This window comes from Canis lupus, chromosome 33 (assembly GCF_048164855.1).
Source record: "Canis lupus baileyi chromosome 33, mCanLup2.hap1, whole genome shotgun sequence".
NCBI lineage: Eukaryota > Metazoa > Chordata > Mammalia > Carnivora > Canidae > Canis > Canis lupus.
The window spans coordinates 22,792,380-22,816,751 of NC_132870.1; the positions used below are offsets into that span (position 1 = coordinate 22,792,380).

General features: G+C 34.6%; 1 protein-coding gene across 5 annotated transcripts in view; it reads right to left on the bottom strand.

Moving 5' to 3' along the window:
• The window catches only part of PPP3CA (protein phosphatase 3 catalytic subunit alpha), a 309,010-nt gene that overhangs the window by 23,454 nt on the left and 261,184 nt on the right, over nt 1–24,372 (bottom strand). For all 5 annotated transcript variants that reach the window (XM_072810314.1, XM_072810318.1, XM_072810315.1 and 2 more), the window contains 2 exons: nt 13,917–14,042; nt 11,702–11,776 (listed from right to left, as the gene is read on the bottom strand). In XM_072810314.1, coding sequence (XP_072666415.1) covers nt 11,702–11,776; nt 13,917–14,042 — 201 coding nt within the window. The remainder of the gene's footprint in view (nt 1–11,701; nt 11,777–13,916; nt 14,043–24,372) is intronic.

Here is a 24,372-nt window from a genome sequence, read left to right on the forward strand (position 1 = left end):
TATAATGTTTGTCCTTCTCCGACTGACTTACTTCACTCAGCATAATACCCTCCAGTTCCATCCACGTTGAAGCAAATGGTAGGTATTTGTCATTTCTAACAGCTGAGGAATATTCCATTGTATATATAAACCACATCTTCTTTATCCATTCATCTTTCGTTGGACACCGAGGCTCCTTCCACAGTTTGGCTATCGTTCCTCAGTTAAAAATAGACCTGCCCTATGACCCAGCAATTGCACTGTTGGGGATTTACCCCAAAGATACAAATGCAATGAAACGCCGGGACACCTGCACCCCGATGTTTATAGCAGCAATGGCCATGGTAGTTAAATGTATTTTAAACTGACATGATGAAGCCCTAAGTGTTTAAAAATTCCTATGTAATAAAGATCACAATTGTTAGTAATAGTACATAATTGAGCTAGATAGCACAAATCTATGATATTTAAAAAGCATAGAAATAAAGTTTTATTGGAATGCATCCCTTAGTGACAAGGATGGGAGGGGGCACATTGCCTTGATTAAGGGGCTTCCTAGATACTGAGTTTTCCAGCATCTCTCTGTTGGTATTTCAGTACTAAACATCTCAAGGCAAGGTTCACAATGTGATGTCTTGGGAGACCTATGCCTTTCTAAATAAGAGAAGGGCAATTGAGAAAAAAGAGGTTGAAAAGAGAAGCCCCAATGTGGTCCACACCCTCCAGCTCAGGTGAGTTTTAGGAAGGAGGACATCTGAGAGTTGAGGATGTGAAAATGGATTCCCTTGAAACTCCCCTTTAAAACATCCTCTGGTCACCCCAGTAGGACAAATGTTCTAGTATGAAGACTGCTGCTCTATCAAGAATGAGATCGCTCAGTTTCTAGAGTTGATAGTTGCTGAAGAACTCCTTGACTAGCCATAACAGATCTGCATTGCTCATCCACTTGACATCGGTGCTAGTTAGATGTAGTCCAAAGAGATTGTTAGGTGATGACCCTCACCAAATAGCTGTACCTATGCACACATAGGTTATTCTGTGAGGCAGGAAAATACCCTCAGGATCACAGATTTTTAAAATTCTTGTAAAATTTCATCGTTTGGAAGATTATAACCTAAAATGTTTGGAATAACTTTTTAATTTTGATTTTCATTCTACCATATTACATATCCATAGGTAATAAAATTCAGATATAATGGCTATTCACTCCAAATTCACCCCAAACCACATATTCTGAATTTTTTGCCATATATTTTTTAGTTCAACTAAAATCTCAGCACATAATAGACCCTGCAATAGTGTGATATTTGGCATAAGACAATTCTGTCTTATATCTCAGTTTGAAAGCAGAAGAGCCTTTAAAATATGTATTTTTAAATAAAAAGCTTCTCCTGTGTAACAGATTCTAAGAAAGGCCAGTACAGCCTAGATTGGGTTTCTTTCATTTCTCCTGACAGAAAATATAAATGAGTTATTTGGATAGGAAATCTTAAAAATATACAGACTCCCAAATGTCAAGTAAGTGTCATTATTTGGTTATGCTACATAATTAAAAGTTACTTCTGTTTACAGGCTTTAATTTGATTCCACAGACTTTTGTTCTCTGAGACATTTTGTCCCATCTGTTCAGGGACTCCTCAGTAGAATCATAGAATTTGGCTATAAGCATAATTCTAACTTGGGCAAAAATTAAAGACCTTAAAATAGATTAGAGAACTTTTGCTGATTTTTTTTTTTGAAAAACCATCGCATATTCAAACTATGTCTTACAAAGAACGTTTCAGTTGGTTTATATTTACCAAAGTAGAAACTAATGGCATGTGAAATCCTAGTCAGATTGTCCTCTTTATTATGACAGAAATACATCAATTTTGTAAATAGCAAGTGAGCATAAAAAGAAAATGAAATGAAATAATAAATATCAAGTTAAAAATTTAGACTTATTGTCTATAGGAGAAACAATTATGTCTGGATGTTTAATCTACCAAGGATTATTCTCAGTATAGGTGAGGATGTAACAGTTCAAAAAGGTATTTATTAAAGACCCAATTGGGCAAGCATGCTAAATGTCAAAAGGATGCATGCACTAGAACTTAATTCTCGACCCTGATGGATTTATACGTTTATCAAATGCTAGAACTATATTTAAATGTTATCTCTGAAATGATCCAATTAAGGGGGGGAATGGACAAATTGAGTAAAACATTATGTTTCATTGTCCTACGTGTCACACACTAGTTAGAAAATTAACTGAACACTATCTGACAGAATAAAGAAGCAGGCTGAGAGAAGGAAGGCAACTCCTTGGTGGTCAGTGGAGGCCCCTGAGGCACAAGCCACTCAAATGTCTTCTGATGCTTTTCAAGACCTAGGCAGGATGCTTTGTCAGCATATGGGGGATGCCCTGATGTTTTTTTGCTCAAGAAGGAGAATAAAGAAATGAACGTTAGGTTGTGGCCAATGATCATTTAAGTTGCATGGATAGGCAACTTAAATGAGACTTAAACAACACCTAAAGATATTATCTTATCAGAGGAAGGGATTATGCCAATCAAAAATGTACTGGTGGGCCCCAGAGGCAGAGTACAGAAGAGAAGCTGAGGCAAATGTCTGAAATGTCCAGGGGAGTGTTGTCCAGGGGGCAAAGGCCTTCAAGTGTTCTGGCCCTAGGGCAAGGCTTCAGATCAAAATAGCTGGCTCCTTTTGTGACTGCTTTGAAGACCTGAAGAAACTGGCATGTGGGAGGCAGAATGGAACAATGGTAAGGAACTTCCGGTTGAGAGTAAAAGACCTGGGATGGAGTTTCAGCTCCTTCATTCCCTAGCTGTGCTGTCTTGGATAGATTACTAGGTCTTCTCATGTCCATATTCCTCATCTATAAAGTGAGGAATGATTAATGTGCTTTATTTGCATTAGTTCACATAACCTTCACAACAACCACCTGAGGAAATATTATTATTCTCCACAGTCCCCAAGATGATTCTAGGGAACAGAAACAGTAATTTGTTTGCCTAAAGTCAAGAGCTGAAAAGCACTGACCCAGAGCCAAAATTCATTACAGTAGCAGGTTGACTGACCTACTTCAAAGGTGGGTAGAAGAATAAAATAAGTAATGTGTCCACTTGCTCTTAACATTCAACAAACACGCATGCTAGATACTGTGTTACCCGCTAAAGCACTTAGCACAGATCTTTGGTACATGAGAAGTACTCAAAAAGGTTTGCTATTATTATTAGGAAGGAAATGCTTGCATAGAGGTGGATATATTCCGGTTCTTCTAACACTTGCGATTCTTACTGTGGATTAAAAGATCGATTGTGTGATCTTCATTAATATCAAGCTCCCTAGTTGGGACCTCCGTTGGGTTTTGTGCCAACCAGGCTAAAGACTGGGGCCCAGATGATGGCATATTTACAAGGGGAAAATGTTGGCAGCAAGGACGCTGCTGGTTTCATTGTTCAGAGAAAAAAAAAAAGAAAGAAAATAAAAAGAAACACTCCAAAAAGGTGGGCTGACCAAATAGAACCAAGATTTCTATTTCTATGCTGAGAAATGGGAGAAAAGTTTGATAGCTTCTCATATAAGAGGGAGAGCAAAAACAGACTATACTCATAGAAAAATATTTTTTAAATCTAGATTTTTTTTGAGTACTTACTTAATTTTTTCATTGAGCCCTTAAACTCCTCACCAGAGATAAAAAAATTAGCATTAAGAGAATGTTTTATAAATGCTAGACTCACAACAACTGTCTCAGTTGATCAATTAACTAATAATTATTCTCATATAAGGACAATCTTCAGGTAGACAATCTGGACCTATAAAATACCTTAGTACAAAAAAAATCATTAAAGCTCTGCCAGAAACACAGTAAAAGTGATCTTTTCTTATGGTATCACGTTTCAGCAAGCTTACATTACCACCAGTCCCTTCTGTGAAGAATGCCTCTTTCACACGCCACGACCCCAACCTTATTTGTGAGAAGTGATGTTTTTCTAAAATATAGACATACATATACACAAAATGTTTGCCTTCATTGAGGAAAAAGAGCTCTCTACTTCAATACCTTTCAAATAAAGGATATATTCAGGTTTATGGAGCACATGCTTATTTCCTTTCTTTTTTTGGGGGAGGGGCTTATTTCCTTTCTTATAATTCAACATGGATTTCTTTCTCAAATACATTCAGTTGAAGTGTATGCTTTAGATATGCAATAGCTAACGTTTAGTGTAAGTTGGCCAATGTCACCATTAGTTGGAGGAAGGCTCAAATACTACAAAAATTAATGATTTTTAAATCTGTGTAAAAATACTATACATGTGTAAAATGCATGTGTCTGTGGAAATACAGCATAAAATTCTAGAATATTATATTACTGTGAGCATAATATTCTAGCCAATGGTGGACATTATCCAACCAATTACCTATAACAAGCATATGACTGTTTTTTCACATCTACTTTGTTCTGCAAAGTCTGTGCCTCTACATAATGTGAAAATCCTGCTAGGTAATAAGGAAACACATTTGTGCAAAAGCATGGTAGTACAATATGAAGAGAAAGCAGTAGTACTTTCGATGTCTGTGTTGCCCTATCATTTTAATTAGCAACTTAAAGGGATTTTAATTATTACAATCAAATATGATAAGCTAGACTTGATGATACTGATGACAATATGATGGCTAACCAGGTATCTTGTATGATAGTCAAGACCCCAAAACTTCAATAGCCATGGTATGATGGGATTTTCTATCCTACTACCTAGTAAATCCCTGTGTATTTTTTAGATATGTTTTAATTTTCAATGATACACTGTTTCAATTTTATGATGTTTCAATTTTAATGATATACTGGATATAGCATTCACTTTCTTTTTATGGCATAACCATGATTTTTAAAAAAACCCTGTAATATAAATGGTCATAGTACAAAGGATATATTTATAGTAACAAAAATGATTTACATTCTAAATTACAGACCAAAGTATTAATTGAAAAAAATCAACACTAAACTGGAAGGTAATTAACAAAATCCTGAAAGACATGACAAGAGCTTTTACCAAATATTGAATAATTTTTCTTTCTATATATGTCTTTTATTTCTCCAATTACCTCACTCAAACTCAAATATTATAAAAAAAGATAAGGGAACTTAACACTGGCAAATGAATATCCATCCTTTGCATATCATTTCCTGGAAAACCTACATGGATTTCTCACATGGCCGTACCTCCTAATGCAGTTAAATACATAAAGTGTTTTCCTTTTCCTTGTCAGAAGACAAGAAAGATGTCCTCTAAGTTTTCTCCTTTAGTTATCAAATATTTTGTCCTAATTCATGCTGCCTCCATCAACCCTTTCAAGCCTCTGTAAGACAACATATTTAAAATTGGTTTCCTGCTGCCCAAGCCTCTCAGCTCAATGGAAGCAAAACCATGTGTTTGCCTGCCATTGAATACACAGAGATACTCCATGAAGAAATATTTATACAGAGAACTAAAAATATATAAAATAAAATAAAAATATAACACGATATGAAAATTGAGATACTCTGCATTTATTTTTTGGCCTGCTGCCAAGGATTTCTATTTTCTTTTTAGCTATTATAAATACTACAGCTAACATAAACGTCTCTTCAATAATCTGATATCTGACAACTGTAGTGATGTCCTGATATTTCATTTTTTTTGGCCAGATTTATATCTCACAATAATTTTTCTGCATTTGGTTCAAATATTTTTTAAGAGTTGGTGCCTCAACTGCTATACAGTCCTGGTCCTTTCTACTTGGTTGCCCCCTTGTCTTTTCTCCCCAGCTTTATCAAGGGTTACTTTTAAGGATCAGATTTCAATTTTCTGATATTTCCTTTCACATCAGCAACTTGGGAGACATTTTCACTCAATAGATTCCGATTATGACTTTTTAATTCCAATTCTCTGTCACCAGCCCAGATTTTGTTCCCAAATTCCAGGACTCCATTTCCAAATCCTACTTGGATATTTCCAGAGCGATGTGTGTCACTTTTACTCAAACTCATTTCTCCTGAAACTGATGAGTTTTTCCATAAATGTTCTCATCTTCATAGACACCTGGGCTTGAACCACCCAAATCAACTTTTCTGTCCTTCGTCCCACTGATCCTATAGCTGTAAGTCCTTGGACAGCTCTTTGGAATAGTTCCCTTTATGTTTTATTCTTAACATTATCATCGTTCAGATATGGTTACCTTAACTTTCAGATACATTAAGAAGTTCCTAATTTATACTCCTACTCATCCTTTGTTCATTTTGCAAGCATTTTTCCAAGCTTACCAACTTCAGGTTATGTGTAAATGTTGACAGAACAAGAATCACATCACCACTGTTTTCCTTGGAGCTATTTATTTAATATGTCTAAATGTTTCTTTTTCCTGGGGTGCCTGGGTGGTGCAGTTGGCTAAGCGGCCTGCCCTTGGTTTTGGCTCAGATCATGATCTCAGGGTCCTGGGATGGAGCCCTGCACTGGGCTCCACACTCCATAGAGAGTCTGCTTGAAGAGTCTCTCTATCCTTTTCCCTCCCCTATTTTCTCTTTTTTCCCTCTCTCTCTCAAATAAATAAATTTTAAATATTTCCACCGTTTATATTAAAACTTAATATGCCCCTCTCCCAAACAGACATAGAACATTTTTTTTTCTTCAAATTGGGAACCTGAAATATATGATGATACGATGAGATGCACGGAAATGACAACATTGCAGCCACAAGAAAAGCTCTAAGTTAATGGCTCTTAGTATATGTGCTGCTTCCAGATGCACAAAACAGAGGGGAGTTTTTAAGATGAGATTTGTGTCAAACGTTCATCATAGCGATTAAATACAGTTTTAATAGAAAATAATATAACCAAACCTTTATAGAGGTATTCTTGGGAACCAATCAAATGCCACATTAGTCCCACTAATTCTCAACTTCACACTTTAAAAGGATGGGTATGGCCTTTTAAAGTTAGACAAGAAGAAGAGGGGAGACACTCTGGAACTCACGATATTACATATCAAAAATTACCAAATAATTCAAAGCAGATGAAGGGAGATAATTTTCTTGTATACAATTTAGATGGTTTTGTAAAGGCATGCAAAAAACCACTCTGATTCCATATTCAATGACTGGCCTGTGGTTAACATTAGGATAAGGCAAAAATGTGGATAAAGGATAAGAGTTCCACCATGTGGTTTGCTCTTTAGATGAAAACAGAGGCATAAATTCTAATTCAATATTAAGTCTTTCCAGTGCAGCCTGAAAGTAAATTTGGCTGAAATGCCTTAGTTTTTATTTTAATTCTTTTCTTTCCTTTCTTATTCTACAGGATTTGAGTTTCACCTTCAATATTTTTCCGTGTTAGCCAGACTTGCCACATAGCATAGTCTCAAACATAACTTGTGTATGTGTGTGTGTGTATATATATATAAAATATACGCACACACATGTGTGTGTGATCTGAATCTAAGGTCTTTTAGAACTCTAAGATCTAAGAGTCTAAGATCTCTTTTTAGAACCTAAAAGAAAGTTCCAAATAAATAAATATTTCTAACTCATGAAATTGTCATTAGGTTTCTAGTGCTTATCAATATTCCAGCTATCCTTGTTGTAATAATGAACAATAAAGAAACCTTTGAAATGCTGCAGATTGCTTGATTTCTGTCAGCTTTTCCCCTCATTTTGGGATCACTTTCTAATCCCTGGTTGGAAATGAGCCTTCTTCATTAATGAAAATTAACTACCCAAATGAAATACATCTATTTGGATTTCTTCCTTTTCTAAAATGTTCTGGTGAATAACAACCCAAAATTGAAACCAGACTATAATTTTATCATCCAAAATCAGAAGCAGAAACAGGAAACAAAGACCCCAATATATATAAATTAGATCCTCAAAAGACATTCAGTGGTATTAAACTGTTTCAAAACTTTACAAGATAATAGAAATTTGTCTTTTATTCTCAACATAAAAGAACCAAAGACCAATTTAAAATAGCAACCTTGTTCTGAATAGGCTATTTAATTCCTTTATTTGTAAGGCAGAAGCTAAAGAGGAGAGATTCGTGACATGATTTCTGCTCATCTACTAGATGAACCCAAAGGCTTAATGTCTGCTCAGATACAACAAAACTCTTAACGTGATGAAACATGTAACTTCTTGGAGTAAACTAAGATTAAAGGAATCGAATGAAACGGTTTCCTTTTGCAGTTTATTTGACTTTTATGGCTAAATAGTGCAAAAAATCTACTTCCTTATTTTATAGTATATTTAAACAGAACAAACTATATTATGTTTAAATGTTGTTTGCTAAAAACAAAAAGCCATCATGCTGTTTCAAAGAAAAAAATTTAAAGCTTTGCAGTCACAGTTTGTAGAAAGTTCAAGAGTCTGAGAACGAGAGACATTAATTTGAATCAGGGTCGATTGCTTCACTAGCTGTGTGACCCTAGGCTTTAACTTCACCCCATCCAGCCTCAAACACTTCAAAAGTGAAGTAGCGATAATCATAGGATCTACATCAACAGGCTGTTTTGAAGAGGAGATAATATAAAACACTTAGTAAATGCGTGTGTGTACATACTTAAAATGAATGAGAGCTAATAATTATACATTTTTGTTGGACAAAAATAAAATCAGTAAAGAGTTAATACATGTAAAAGACCTGTAATGATGCCTGACACATAGTGTTAGATGCTGGCATTGTCATCATTAAATGTGAAGGGTTGCTGACAGAATCTGAAGGGAAAGTAAAATCAGGCCCATACCTTTCTTTCCTCTATGAAATGAGAAGAATCCCTATTTGCTATAGACCTTAGAGACACTATGAAGTCACCTTGATAAGATAAAAAGAAGTCATGAGGTGTAGAGGTATCATTACTGCCTTTGATGTTTCAGTTGACATTGAATATGGAACAAAATATGGAGACCTTGATAAATAACCCATGAAGAGATTCCACATCCTTCTACCCCCACCCTCAGAATAAGTAGCCATTTAAGGCTGTTGCGTTCTTTGGTGTATTCTGACTCCTGCTTTCCCCCCTCTGTAGCCAACAAGCCCCTGGTAGGAGAGCAGAGGGCCTGGTAGCGTGGTAGCCTGGAGCCTGGTAGGCAGAGCAGAGGGCCAGACCCCCGAGAGACACAGACTGCAGGCTGCATACAGGAAGGACTGGGAGTAATTGGAAACTTTATCCTCAGGTTGAAAATAATATTGCCCTCCTCACTCCAAAAAAAACAAAAACAAAAACAAAAAAAACTTCAATATGCATTCTCAATAAACTGTAGTCTCAGAGAGTCAGAGAGTTCTAGCAAGTTTTACAAGTTGTTCTTTGAGCACCTTTGAAGAAATTCATAGTTTTTGCATCATGGTACATAAAGCACTAAAGAATATTTCTTACTGTTTACTTCAAAATGTATACTGTCCTAAGTTAAACATACTTTTAATTAATACTTTTATTTCTGTTTTCTTTATGCTTTCCTTAGAGGGCCTATTTATGAGATTTGAGCTAAAAGATCACATTTAGGGGTCACAGCTATTTCTATGCAGGACTGACCAAAGATTTAAGCATGGTAGGGTGAGAATTCAAAGGTCTGCTTATAAACAAACAAAAAAATTCTCCAAATTCCTTGAAAGACATGCACTCTATAATTGAAATTAGGAGGCTTGAAAACAATTGCTGAGGAGTAACTGAATGATGATTGGAAGTAATTATTTTAAAACAGAGTAAGTCACAAAATATATCCTTTCATGTAAGTAACTGAGAGGGTGGATAAAGAGAATTCACTATTTCTGAAGTAAACACTGAGCTTTGGTAATGTTTAACTGTAGGAAACACCTTTACTATTGAAATGTATAGGCATTTTGGCTATAGTACCTAGCACATAGGAGGTGCTCAATATAGATTTGCTGGGTGAATGGATTAATATATAATTACAGATCTACTTATTATTAACACATTATTACAGGTCTACTATGCAAGCCCATTTATTCTATATGTTACCTTTTTATTGTATTGTCTGTATTATAAACATTGGCCAATGAATTTGACTATAATAGAGATTTGTTAACAGATGCATATCACTGTATTAATGTTAAGTAATATTTCTTTTCAGGAATAAAATGAAATAAGGAATAATGTTGGTTGACTTTTAAGATTTAGATTCCACCAGGGTGGTATTCTTCCTTTAGAAAAAAATGCCTCTGTCCTGATGAAAATATCTCTTAAATGATATTTAAGTCCTGGAAAAGCTACTAGTAGCAAACTGTGGCTATAACATATGAAATATCTAAAATCTGGATGAAGCATAAAATACCCACTGAACTCCTCAATATTTCAAATATATGAATATAGTTCCTTAAATAAATTCTTAAAACTACTCTTTAGCTAGTTCTAACCTAGTAAATGTACACATGTATGTTTATATATATATGTATATAAAATTATATAAATATATATAATTTTCTCTCCTTCCTTATATTATACATACCCTTGCAATGTGATTCATGACTAAAGAATAGGCTATGGAGACAAACAAGTAATGAAGCTGGGAGAAGTTATAGAAAGGAAAAAAAAAAAAACCTAGGAGATGACAGGCATAACTGAACACTTCAAATTTACCTAAGTATATAGACTCTGTTCATATGAGTGCATGAATACTTTTATTTTACTTTTACCTGCAGGATTACCTATTTTGCATTTTTAGATGTGACCTGCATTAAATCCAAGCAAACATTACATCATGCTGTTTAGATTCTAACTCTCAGAAAGAGCCACATTCACCTTTCATTTGACTTAAGTGCAGTTTTCAAAAGGAAACATGTTAACAGTTTAAACTTCCACAATATCTGGTTTCCGCTGCCACCTTCACTTTTCAATTTATAATATTTCATTCTATTGACATGATCATCAGTCTCTCTATCTAGACTGGGACTCCATCAAGTCCCAGTCTCTTTGGGATCTTGGAATTCTGAGTGTCCTACATAGATTAGGTCCTTATTCCACATTTACAGAAGTACAATCTACTCTTGCACTCTCCTTCTCCAACTATATTATGGTTAGTTTCCATTCATTTTGGGGGTGCTGCTGTAAGATCCACAGTGATTTTTTCTCTCCATCTTTTACCTGATGAATCTTCATCTCTAGGAGAGTAAGCATACTCTTCAAGGGCAGCTGAATACCAAACAATATCTTAAACAACAAAGTGTAAGCTGTGTAGCTTATTCATTACTTATTATTACGGATAGGAAAAATATAATGGTATTGACATGAATACCAACATATCAATGTGCAAATATCCTCCTTTTCATAAACATCAAAATATGAATAACTAACAGGAATAATATCACTAAAGGCATAGAAGTTACTTAGAAAATGGTAATAATGTGTGTTACAGGATTACATTTTTTGTTTTCTATTAAGGAGTCAAAAAAAGTCACTTAGCAATGTGAGCTGTTGAAAGATGGTTATTAAAATAGTTTACTACTTCAACAGTGTTTTCAATGTAATGGGAAAATTCTTTCATGGTGTGTGTGTGTGTGTGTGTGTGTGTGTGTGTATTTCTTCAAAGTAAATGGAAAATATAATATCTGCTATTCTCAATACTATGTTATAATTTAACATAGTCCTAATCTTAGAAACTTATTCTTTGGGTTACCTATGAGATACCAAGTAATTACCTGGCAAATAGCATTAGCACAAAGGCTCAAGCCTCTTACCATCAAATCCATCTTCTTCTGATCCTAGTTCATCATCTGAGCAGATGTTGAGGACATTTACCAGCATCTCAGTCACTAAAAAAGAAAAGAATACAAACAAAAATGTCTAGATTTCTATTACAATCTTAATTATTACTCTGGCATTACTAATGAGCAAGCTTAGCAATTACATTTCTTACCTATATTGTATATAGAATCTCCTGCAAAGTAGTTTCTATAAAATCCAGATCATAAAAGATAACTGGCTTTGTGATTCTACACAGACTTTATGTTTATAAAAGTATTAGCTCATATCTATGAAATCAGATGGTAGCATTTAACTAGCTATAGGTCAATAGACAGTGGACAAATCAAATATGTGGTGGTGAATATACTATACATCTATGAAGGAGGAAATGGCTACTTTTGAATTTTTATTTGTTTGTACAATGATACTACTAGATCTAAACCACATTGTGACTTTAAGTTTTGCAGGGGCTAAATGAATGCTATATCGTTTTTAAGTTTTTTAATCCCCCAGAGAAACCAACACAGTTATAGGCATGTGGTTTGTGTTTAATAAAAATTGTTGATTGTCGAAATAATATATTTGAAATAGTTCTGAGGATACAATTAAAAAAATGAGTTGATATACATAAAATTTTATTTTCAGAAAGGCTTTAAAAATGAAGCTTAGGTAAGTTTACTAAGAAATTCTGTTGAGTAAATTGATTACAATAAGATTGTATATAAATGTCATGGAAATTAGTACTGCATCACTTTTATGCTAAGGGGCATGTTACATACATTTACCAGTTTCTAAAATTAGGTTGGATTCTATCATAAAGGTGAAAATAAACTTGCCTACAATTTCTTCAGGAGCTACTTTTAAAAAATCAATGTTCTTTTAGAGAAGACATACAATAGAGAGTAAAACATCAGTGTTGCCAACATTAATCCATAGCTTCAGTTTAATTATCAAAAGTGAATTGTGTACTCAAATATATTAATAGATCCTTTTATAATAGATGTTTAAAACCTGAACATTTAATGGAAACAACCCAACTGAAAGGTATCCCTAGGGTGCCTAGCAGTGGTCAGGATTACGTTGCTTCTGTTTCTAAAGAAGCCGACAAAGGACAGTAACACTGCCTAGTTCTGATCAGGGTAGGAATGTGGTGACATGGGGTAGTGCAGGGAACACTTAATAGAGACTATCAAAATTTACTTTTGACTCATTTTGGTATCTAAAAGAAAGATTTCTTCACTGATAAATCATAACTTCCTGACTGAATCATTTTAGGGCATTTAAAGAAAAAAAACCCAAGTATTATTGGAAAATAAATATTAAATTAATACATTACACACATTTATGGATATAAATAAATATTTAAGAAAACTTGTAGCTTTTCTCTAAAACCCCCCTATGGGGATTCTGAAATGTGTGCAAACTCTTACCTTTATTCTGATACCTATTTACCTGCTCTGGTGATGTGTGATATGATCCTTGAGGAATGACCGGGTATGTCCCCATTTGGCCTCCTGAACTAAACACTCAAACTCAGAGGTACAGGCCTTTCCTTGAATTTTTTGTTGAGGTTTAGGTCAAAATATAAAACAAAACAAAGGGAGAAGAAAGGAAGGAAAGACAAGCCAATTCTTTTGAAAAACTGGGACAAGCTAATAGTTAACTTTTTAAATATAAATTTGTCTAACCTTGTAACACATTAATGGTCACTTCATTTGTAATGAACTGTTTTATTGTTGTATGTACTGTCTTTCAAATTATTATAGCCATTAATCACTATCATATGATGATTATTATCAACACCAGAAATGTGAGAAAAGCATAAACATCTTAACCTTTTAATTTGACAAGGAGTTTGTAAAATAAAATGGCATTTTTGAATTAATACACGCGGTAAGGAGATAAAGTAGCTATTATAGCTTGAAGCCAGTTAAAACTATGTATCTGTTATTTTTAAAAGAGTTGTATTATCCCAATCAGATTATATGAATGTTCCTAATGTTTCTCATTGCTTTTGTTTCCTTCTAGTTCACTCATTGTATTTTGTTAACAGGGTACACAGTGACACACTTTCAAATCACTTCTCTCATGTTGCAACTTGTGAATTTTATTGGGTAGGCCAAAGTATTTCTTTGTTTCCACATCTCCTCCCCTTCCTTCTTGTACCATTGCATTAAGAACATCCCAGGATTCCCCAACACAACACACCTTTTTCCCCAACAAATGGCAGGGACCAAGTGAAAACATCCATGAAATTTGGAAGCCAGTATGGGTGAGGAGAACAGTTGAATTGCCTGATATTCATGACATTGTTCTCATACTTCAATACTGCAGCTGAAAACAACAAAAACAAGGACATTAGGTACATGTGCACAGATTTCTCCTTCTCCACCTGGCTTTAGTTGATCAAGAAAATTCAACTCTGTGACTTAAGTTCCAAAATATCAAGGCAAGTAGCTTCATCAGTCACAAATGTCTACACTACTTAGAAATTAAACTACATTCAGTGTAATATGTAACTGCACAATATATGAATGCTAATATGAAGTGGCATTACAATTTGGCAAATATTTATATAAAATAGTTAATCAAATGTCTGTCAGGAATTGGTCACGCTGTTCTCACAGCCAAGAACATTCTAATCTTATTTAACATCTAATGACCCTCATAAAAGTGGTATAGCTAAATTGGTTTGACAATTTAATAATCTCCTCAAATATCTGAACAGAAGTTATTTCTATGTTTAAAAAAAAAACCACATATTTTCCAGTAGAACTCAACAATAGTTGTACACACAGTAGTTTAAATCAGACTGCATTTTTGACTTAATAAAATAAAATGTCTGGATTGAATCCTGCATAAAATAATATACTGGTATCTGACTTCACCATTGACTTCTGAAAAGGATGCACCATCCATAACTTAGGAAAATGAATCTGCCCCTTTCACTCTGCTTTGGATGGTGTCTATGGGTTAGATACACAGTACATAGAAAGTTATGATTGTAGAGATCCTAAGAGCATTGCTAGTCTCACTTCTAACCAGATTCAGAAATTCATCCTTTAACAATCCTGATACAACTTTGAAGGTCTCTGTGAGTCCTCCCTCCCTCCCTCCCTCCCTCCCTCCCTCCCTCCCTCCCTCTTCCCTCCCTCCTTCCTTCTTCTTTCTTTCCTTTCTCTCTTTTTAAAGATTTTATTTATTTGTTTATGAGAGACACAGAAAGAGAGGCAGAGACACAGGCAGACGGAGAAGCAGGTTCCCTGTGGGGAGCCAGATGCGGGACTCAATCCCCAGGCCCCGGGTTCACAGGATCACGATCTGAGCCAAAGGCAGATGCTCAACCACTGAGCCACCCAAGCATCCCTCTTTCTTATTTCATTTTTGAGTAGTCTCTAACCTAACATGGGGCTTGAACTTAAAACCTCAAGATCAGGAGTTGCATGCTCTGCCAACTGAGCCAGCCAGGTGCCTCCCTGTGAGTACTTTGAATTTAGGAAAAGCTACCTGTTTTTATGGCATCATCTGTTCTATGGATAGACAATTTTAAGTTGTGGGAAATTCTCAAGTTGAGTTTGAAACTTCTTTACCATTTACTGATCCTAATTCTGCCTTCCGGAAAAATACAGAAAAAGTATATTTCTGATTCTAAATGACAACCTTTTAAATATGAAGAACAATACTCTCATATCATCCCTTCTCGAGCTCTGGTAAGATTTATTATCTTCTCATGGCATGATTAGCATTATATTAGTGGAAAGTAGTGAAGAAATCCTAGATAATATTAAACGTTTTTTTTTTCTTGTTTTGTTTAGGGTTTTGTAACATAGAAAAAGCAATCCTTTCATCACTTGTTTACATTGTAGCATGTGATTACAGATAATAGATCAAAGATAGCCCTTTAAAATCTATTTTTTAAAAAGCTACCAAAGTTTACTGGGTTTGAGTCTTTACATTAAATTCTTGCTTACTAATACCTTTAACATAGCATTGCTTTCATAACTGTGTTTGTTCTTACACACACACATATATATTTAAGTATGCTCATAGGTTCCATGCCCAGTGCAGAGCCCACTGCAGGGCCTGAACTCACCACCCTGAGATCAAGGCCTGAACTGAGATTAAGTTGTGGATGCTTAACTGACTGAGCCACCCAGGCTCCCCGCCCTGGAATATTTCCTTAGAAACCTCTAAATATCCCAATTTTTCCATCGTAATGTGCCCTGTCCAGACTCTATCCCTTTAGTGAAATATTTTCTTATTTCTTTTAGTGGATATAATCTCAACCTTCCTCTGAATTCCAAAAGCCCTTGACTTACACCTCTATATTGCATTTATTATTCGAATTTGAGCATAGCCATTCAATGTATATATGTCTATGTTTAACTTCTATGTCTTTAAGGACAAATATCATACAATAGGTTTTATATTTCTTTGTGCTTCACATAACCAAATAAATAAATAATAATATAATAAATAATAATATATAATAATAAATAATTTTAAATAAATAATAATATATAATAATAAATAAATAAACAACCACCTTTTAAATAAATAATTTTTAAATAATTTTAAATAAATAACAGAGGCTAAGGATACATCTTGGCATTTCTCTTACAATTATTTTTCAGGAAAATTTTTTCCTAATCCCTTTGGCTTTTCTTCAGATGAGATGGCTTTTAGTGTCTTGTCTTCATACTGCTCATCCTTATTCTGGATACATGCCACATTGGCAAAGGCCCTGAGAAAGTGTGGCCCAGAAAGAATATAATCTTTTTGGTGGGTTTAATCAATGCAGACTATGAGGAGGATATACAGTTTCTTCTGTAATTTGGATACTATATATATCATATTGCAGCCTAATAATATGTTGATGTTTTCAGCAGCTTGCAGTTAACTAAAATCACACTTGAGAACAGTATGGTCTTTGCTTTGAATCATATTTCTGGCTCAACAGCATGGTTCCAGGGAACAGAACCACCACACTTTGGGGGCAAGAAACACAGACAGTGTAGTCAACATTGATATGAAGGGAATTATTCTCTTCTCCCCACAAAATACCGAATACTTCATATATTTCTATACACCCATTCTTCTTTAAGTTATCATTTATGCCATATGACACATGGCCTAAGGATACATTCATATATGAATGAATTAAAGGCGATGCAAAATGAGAGAAAATCATGGCAAATTACCATACCTATACTTCTGATCCACCAGATGGAAAAGGTGAAGTATTTCCCACTTTTGCTAAGTACTACCTGAATACCAGCTCCATTTAAAAGGTCTTCACTATTTTTGGATAGTACTTTGGATATGGATACACTCATAGCAGGAGTGTATCCTTATATCTTCAAAAGGATCTTTAAGGTTCTATATTGTCTCTTTGAAGACTAATTTCTCCTCTAAGTTTCCCCCAATTTTTATTTGTATCATTAGGTTGATACAGCAGGAGGAAGGAAAGTAGATGTTGTAACTAACAGCGCCCTGGAGGAAAGGGAGAGGCTCTATAGAATATGTCATTTAATCCTTACTAGAAATCTGAGAGGCAGGTGTAACTGCCTTTATATTATAATCCAAGGAACTGAGGTTGAGAAATGAAGTGACTTGTTCAAGATCATGCAACCAGTAACTGGATCATCTGATTCATATTTAATTCAGCTTTTACTGACATCAAATGAATCCCCTTTCTACCATTCCCTTCTGTCTCCTGTAAATTATAAATGGATGAATTCTAGTCCTAGCTATACTAATTTAACCTTGAACATCGTATTCATAATTAAAGAAGTTTTAGCCCTTGCCAAAATACATAATTGAGAAAAATGAAATATGATGCAAATTTACAACTGAGGGTATGGCTTGCTCAACAAGATAAAATAGAAGTTCTGTTTTGTAGCTGGTGAGATAAAGCACTTATTCATTCAACACTGACTCAACACAATTTATCGGAGTGCCTGACAAAGCAGAATTTTTTTTGCAGATTTCATTTTTTGTTTATTAACACCAGAAATAATACATTTTAACAGTGGCTACATTTACTAAGCAACTGCTATATGTCAGGCACTACATTTGGTCTTTCACAAAGCATAATCACAAATCTTCACAATATCCCTCAAAAGTAGTTCTTAATCATTTGCATCTTGAAAATAAGCAGACAGAGAGGTTATTCGCCCAAGGTCAGACTTGAGAGGCAGTTAAATTCAGTTCTGGCCTGAATCTAAAGTCCCTGATCTTTCTAGAATTCCATGATATTCTCACCCTAAGTGCATAGATCATTCAGTGTCTGCCAAGTTTTGGACACAGATTCTCCTTTTACAAATTTATTCTTTGTAAAAAAGAGCACTGGAATGGAAGGCCAGGAGCCCTGACTGCTAGATCGGTTCTCTCATTAAATGCTTGCAAAACCTGACATCTCTTATTGTCTTGAGGTCTCAATTACTTCATCTAACTTCATGGATTTTTCTAGAAAAGTTATATGACCACTTTTAGATCTGATTGATAACAAACTTGTGGAATAAAGGCCTCATCATTAATACAATTATTGATTAATATTCTCAGTAATTCTACAATTTATAGAACATTATTTTCTACTTTTCTGTAGGTTAAAAAAAGAATAACTCTAACTTAAAAATGCAAATATACCAAAATGTATTCTTTTTTCTTCAGCAACATAAAGTATTCATGCAAAAATACTTCCCAAATAACCTCACATTAATGAGGTACTCGTGAATTTTTATGTTTTTGTATAATAAATATATATCACAAAATACATGGAAAAAAAACTCTTTAAACCAAAACAGTCCCATATATCTATAGTCACGAAATTCACAGTTAACATTTCATCTTCCACCTCCCACATCCGCCCCTGCCACCTGCCTCTAACTGTCACTGGGATTACAAAACTCAACAAGAGCCCTAACAGTGTGCTGTTCTCTGAAGTACTTGAAAGACATTTATCTCCAGTGTAGTATAAATAATACAAATGGTTGTACTTCAAGAATCACTCAAGACCAACTCCTGAGACCTTGTCTGAGAAACAGAGAAAGAACAAAGTCTACCGTCAAGAAATCCCATTATTCCAGTGGCAATTATACATGACCTCCTGTCATTTAACAATTCCATCAGAGGCCTGGAGAGGGATTATGATATATATATGGACCTTACATTATTAACCAAATTAAGAGCAGAACAAACAGCATAGAAAAAATATGTTGTGAAGAATAGCCAGAAAAAAAAATTATATAACGGATACAATACTAATCACTATTAATCTGGAGGCCTAATTGCCAGTTTTTTCTCAGATGTCAAAATTAGGGTCTTAAAGTCATGTAATTACTTGGTCTAATCATTTTATTGCATCTGTAGAACGCTATATAAATATGTAGGCCAGGCCACGTATAAGATATAAAATCAGCAATCACGGGACAGCTCCTACTTGAAAATAGGGAAGGGCCACTGGACCTCTATTATTTTAATGACACAACTAGGTGCCCCGAATATAGTGAAGCCCAAGGAACAGAATTCCATTCCTCTATCACATCATGACTAAAATGCTAGACCGTATTCAAATATGTAAATTAAAGAGGTCTCCCCTACTTTAAAATTTGAGATTTTGATGAGACACAAGACAACAGTATTTCTAATAAGAACTTGGTAACATTTCTCAACATCTTCTTTACAATGCCATCACCAGGCAGGATGATGATACGGCATTAGTGAAAAAAATGAAAACATCCAAACAGAGCTTCTAATTTAAGAGAAGTTATCAACATATTGCTAGCAAGAGGCATTAAGTGGCTCACCATACCATGGGCTCAACACATTTCAAGTGGATTTCAAAAGGAATACAAAGCTTCTTTTCTGAAAGCCTTTACATTAGTAATGTAATGCTCCCAACATACCTCAGGCTTTCTCAATGCTACTACAGCTATTTTCAGTAGAGAAGGGGAGAGGTTAAAAGAGTGGAAATAATTAATTCTAATAACATTTTTCATCTCCTTAACTCTAATTGACCATCCACTCTCATCTTCAAAAGATGGGACAGAGGGACAGAAAAGAAACAAGGATGAGAAGAAAGCAAATGGCGGCACTACAGAATCATTATAAACCATCCAGAAATAGAAGAAAAAAAGCATAATAGACCCAGGATTTTTTTTTTTCCTTTCAGTTCTACCACCTGTAGACTATAGATACCATAGCAAGAAAACTAGCATCAGCGTGTTCTTTTGGAAAAGTCCTACCATCACATGGAGACACGATGGCTTGATGGATATAATTCTTGAGATATAACCTATATACTCAAAATGTCCTTTGCCAATATTTTAAGATTATGCTGTACACTGCATGGAAGGTTTTTTTTTTTTTTTTTTTTTTATTCTGGGAGAGATGCTATACATTTTTAAAACTGTGTTTTCCAATAGAGATTACTTTTTTAAGGTGTAATTTTCTTTTAGGATTTTTTGAAGACATATATGTATAGTTTTTGTAGTATATATTATAGCATCTATAAACATAATCTCTATGATTCCTTCCATATTGAGACCTGACTTCTAACTCTTATCTCCTTTTTGTTTTTTCCTCACTGTCCTGTACTTGCCTGATGTATTCCACTTTTAAAAGATTCTTTCTGTTATTATTACTAATGATGTAAGTTGAGGAAAATTTATTAATTCATGAGGATCACTAAACTTGGTAAGCAAAGACTACACTTATAACTCACTTTTACTCTATAGTTCATATGACTATATGCATATGAGTATGTGCACAAGGTAAGTGTTCAAGCCATTTATGGAGGCAGATTTCAAGGCTTTATTTTTAGGTCATTTTGTTAAAATGATGTTCTTCAGTCTGGGTTTCTTGAGAAATGTAATGTTTAAACTCCGCACTTCATAAAGGGTCTCTCACAGGTAAATTCTCAATACGTTCTATGTAATGACTGAATTCCAAGCAACCTGCAATATTTTGTCATTTGTAAACACAAACAGCAAGTGTGTGTGTGTATATGTGTGTGTGTGTGTATAATTTCCTTCAAGCTGTGAGCTAATGATTTTGTATTATCAAGACACACATGTTTGTGCTACTATATATAATCCTCTTACGCACATATGTAGTCCTTGCCTGCTCTTCCCACCTTGCACATGCATCCTTCATGGCACCTTGTTACACTGCTACAAGTCCTACATAGAATTTGGATGATAGTGTCTTACTTACACGAAGGAAAGAGACTATACCAGATATATCCAGGAAATAATATAAGCCAATTTTATGATTATGTGTGTGCTAATGTGTGTGTGTGTGTGTGTGTGTGTGTGTGTTATATGTTTCTCTTTTTAATACTGTATTAGTAAACTTTGGACTAGCTCATTATCCAAATGTAGAATTTTGGGTGAAGTCAATAAAAGGAAATGATGCAAGGGATGAAGGAAAAGATCTTTTTTCTTTCATAGTGCTTTGTACCATACCTGGCACATGGTTGGTGTTCAATAATGTTGGTTGAAGAAAAAAATCTAAGGAAAGGAAATAGAGAAAGGAAGGACAAGATGGAGAAAGACAGGAATGACAGAAAAAGAACAGGCAAAGAAAAATAAAAATAAAAAACCTCACAAACACAACACACATAACTTCTCAGGATGCTAAAAATGTAACTAACTACATATGAACAGTCTGAAGGGGTACATGTTGGAATTTAAGAGAAAGATAGTATGTCACTTTAGAGGCTAAGCTCTATTTTAAAATTGTCAAAGTCTTGGGGTATGTGGGTGGCTCAGTGGTTGACCATCTGCCTTTGGCTCAGGTAGGGATCCTAGGGTCCTGGGATGAAATCCCACAACAGGCTCCCTGCAGGGAACCTGCTTCTCCCTTTGCCTATGTCTCTGCGTCTTTCTCTGTGTCTCTCATGAGTAAATAAATAAAATCTTTTTAAAAATGAAATTAAATAAAATTGTCAAAGTCTTTAAAATAGACAAGAACGGAAATTATATTGGCTCTGTCACATAGTAACTGTGTGAACTTAGACAAATATTTCTCCTTATTTGAGCTTTACTTTCTAAACTCATAAAATCAGAATGACTATGACCTGTTCTGTTATTTTCAAAGTATGAAGATCAAATAAAATAAGATATGTGATTAATATCCATGATAATATATATGATCAGATAAAATATTTAGCACCCGAAAAATACAAAGTATCATTATACAGTTTCAAATTCTTCAAGAAGGGAATGGCTATCTAGGTTTAACACTTTGCCATTTTGTAATTCTCACCTAAAGTGCCACATCTAAATACTAACATCCAGAGAGTCTGTGCCAAAAGCTGATCCTTGCAATCAGCTCAAGTCCAGTGAAACGCTGTGAATTTTTCTAACATTACAATTTCACATAGAGAATATTAAATATATTTTTGCTAGTCAACAGGAAAGAACAGGTTATGAATTCTTTACCAGTTTTAGCTCTAAATTGTAATCCTCATCGATACAACGTTAAAATAAGGCTTAAGCAACAGTAGTAAATGAGAGAGAGAGAGGTTTAGCTAAAGCTTTGGAGAAGTTGGCACAGGCATAGTAAACACTGTGCCCATGCTTTGCTCTCATTTCATGTGGTTGATACTTTCCAGCTCTAAGTGCACAAGGGTACCCCGGTGAGAGGTACTTTGACAACTGGTGATATCTGTATGCAATCATATAAAACACCCTTTTCACCTTCAAGGTTGCACTCTGTATCAAGTCATGAGCTGTATGCAGCCTGCAATGGTTCTAAGTTGCTAACTTCAAGATACTGTTGGCACTGAGTTAATATTAAGCCCATATACTTGATATTTTCTGTGGAAAGTAGTATCACTGCAGATTTTTTGACATTACAGTAAAGTCTCTTGCAGACCTAGAATTTCTAGACCTCAAATAGCAATTGATAAGCCAGTGATTTGTGTCTTTACATCATGTAGATTGTCCCCATTTTTCCTCCTACTAAATGCTTTAAAGAGAATTAGATTTCTAGAGAAATAGGTTTCAGTTAAATCTAAGAATCTTCTAACCATCTGTCAGAAAACAGAATACAGCACCTCAGGATGCATCGCCCAGCTGATCTTGTTCAACTGGCAGCAGAAGAGTACTGCCAATGAACCTGTATGGAGGATTTAGCATTGCTCCAGATCCTGTCTTCATCCTCATTTAAGATCTTGTATAACTTTGAGAGCTAAATCCTGTATTTCTATGGGCAACGCTTGGAGAAAAGCAAGGATTACCTCACTCACTGAGTTATTACTTACTTATAAGGGAAGTTCCACAATTACTTCACCAGCAAAATTGATAATTATGTAGTAGTAGATGGTTACGGAATCAAGAAGTTCATTTGTCATAGCAAAGATACTGAGCATGCATTCAATTAAAATATATACTCAGGATAATTCTTAAATATTAAATCTTGATGGATTTTCTATTTTACCCTCTGTCTCATTAACGTAAGCCAGTGGACGACTGAACTAAAACTAATCTATTTAGAAAGTGGCCTCCAGCAATGACACTTTCACAGTGGAGCTGAAAGAACAAAAGCAAAAGTGTAAGTGCCTCAGGGACGCTTTTTAAAGAAAGAAATTAATTATTTATTTTAGAAGAATATGAGAGTACCCCATTCTTATAATAATGTATATATCTGAATGTATAACATTCATGTGGTTTTAAAGGGCTAACAAATGACTTTTCATTTCAAAAGCTTTTCTCATTGAAGAACAGTTAGTCACCTCCACATAATGGAGCCATGGGTTGAACAGGGAATCAATACAAACACTGCCCTGAAAGCTTTCAGATAATAAAGCTGACCTAGAAGACCACAGAGAGAGGATAACTTACGAGCCCCAGAGTCAGTCTGTGTTTCAGTCTCTGTGCTATTCCCTGACCGATTGTGTGAACCTTGGGGAAAGTATGCAATCCCTCTATGCCCTAGTTTTTCCACAGTAAAATCAAAATTAGAATATAATTCATGGAGTGTTGAGAGATTAAATGCATTTACACATGGAAACTTAGAGCAGTTTCTGGCACAAGGTAATTATTATTATTATTACATGCAACATGTATGATTAAAGCAAATAACATTTGTGTACATGTAATCCCAACTGAAGGGATATATTTACATTTACTAAATATATTATTACCAACCTATGATTTTAAGGAAATATATCAAGTTGTAGCAGTCAAGGTGACCATGATAATAAGAGAATAATAAATTATAATTATAGTTAGATTAATTTTATATATTAGAGTCCTGGATATAAAAAAGCAGTGAAAAGGGACATTCTGCTAAAATCTCTCACTCCATTCATTTCAGAGAGGGGATTTCTCTGAAAACCAATCAAAACTTCCTAACTGAAAGTTGTCTTTTGCCTTAAATGTCTACATAAATTTCTCTTCTACCACCTCAGAGTGATAATACAAAAAGTTAATGCTGAGAGTTTTCTTCATGGTTTCTTTGTTCATTTATAAAGTCATAGATTCCATACCATTTTTTGGTAGACCGTCCTAGGTTTAATAATCAATAATTATAAAGAAATTATCTTTCCCGTGTGTGTAAAACAATATTCACTGAGGTAAAGATTAAGTATGTTCATTTTTCAGAATAAAAAGCTTACTAAATAAATGAAGGAATTACTAATTTTTGGTAGGACTTA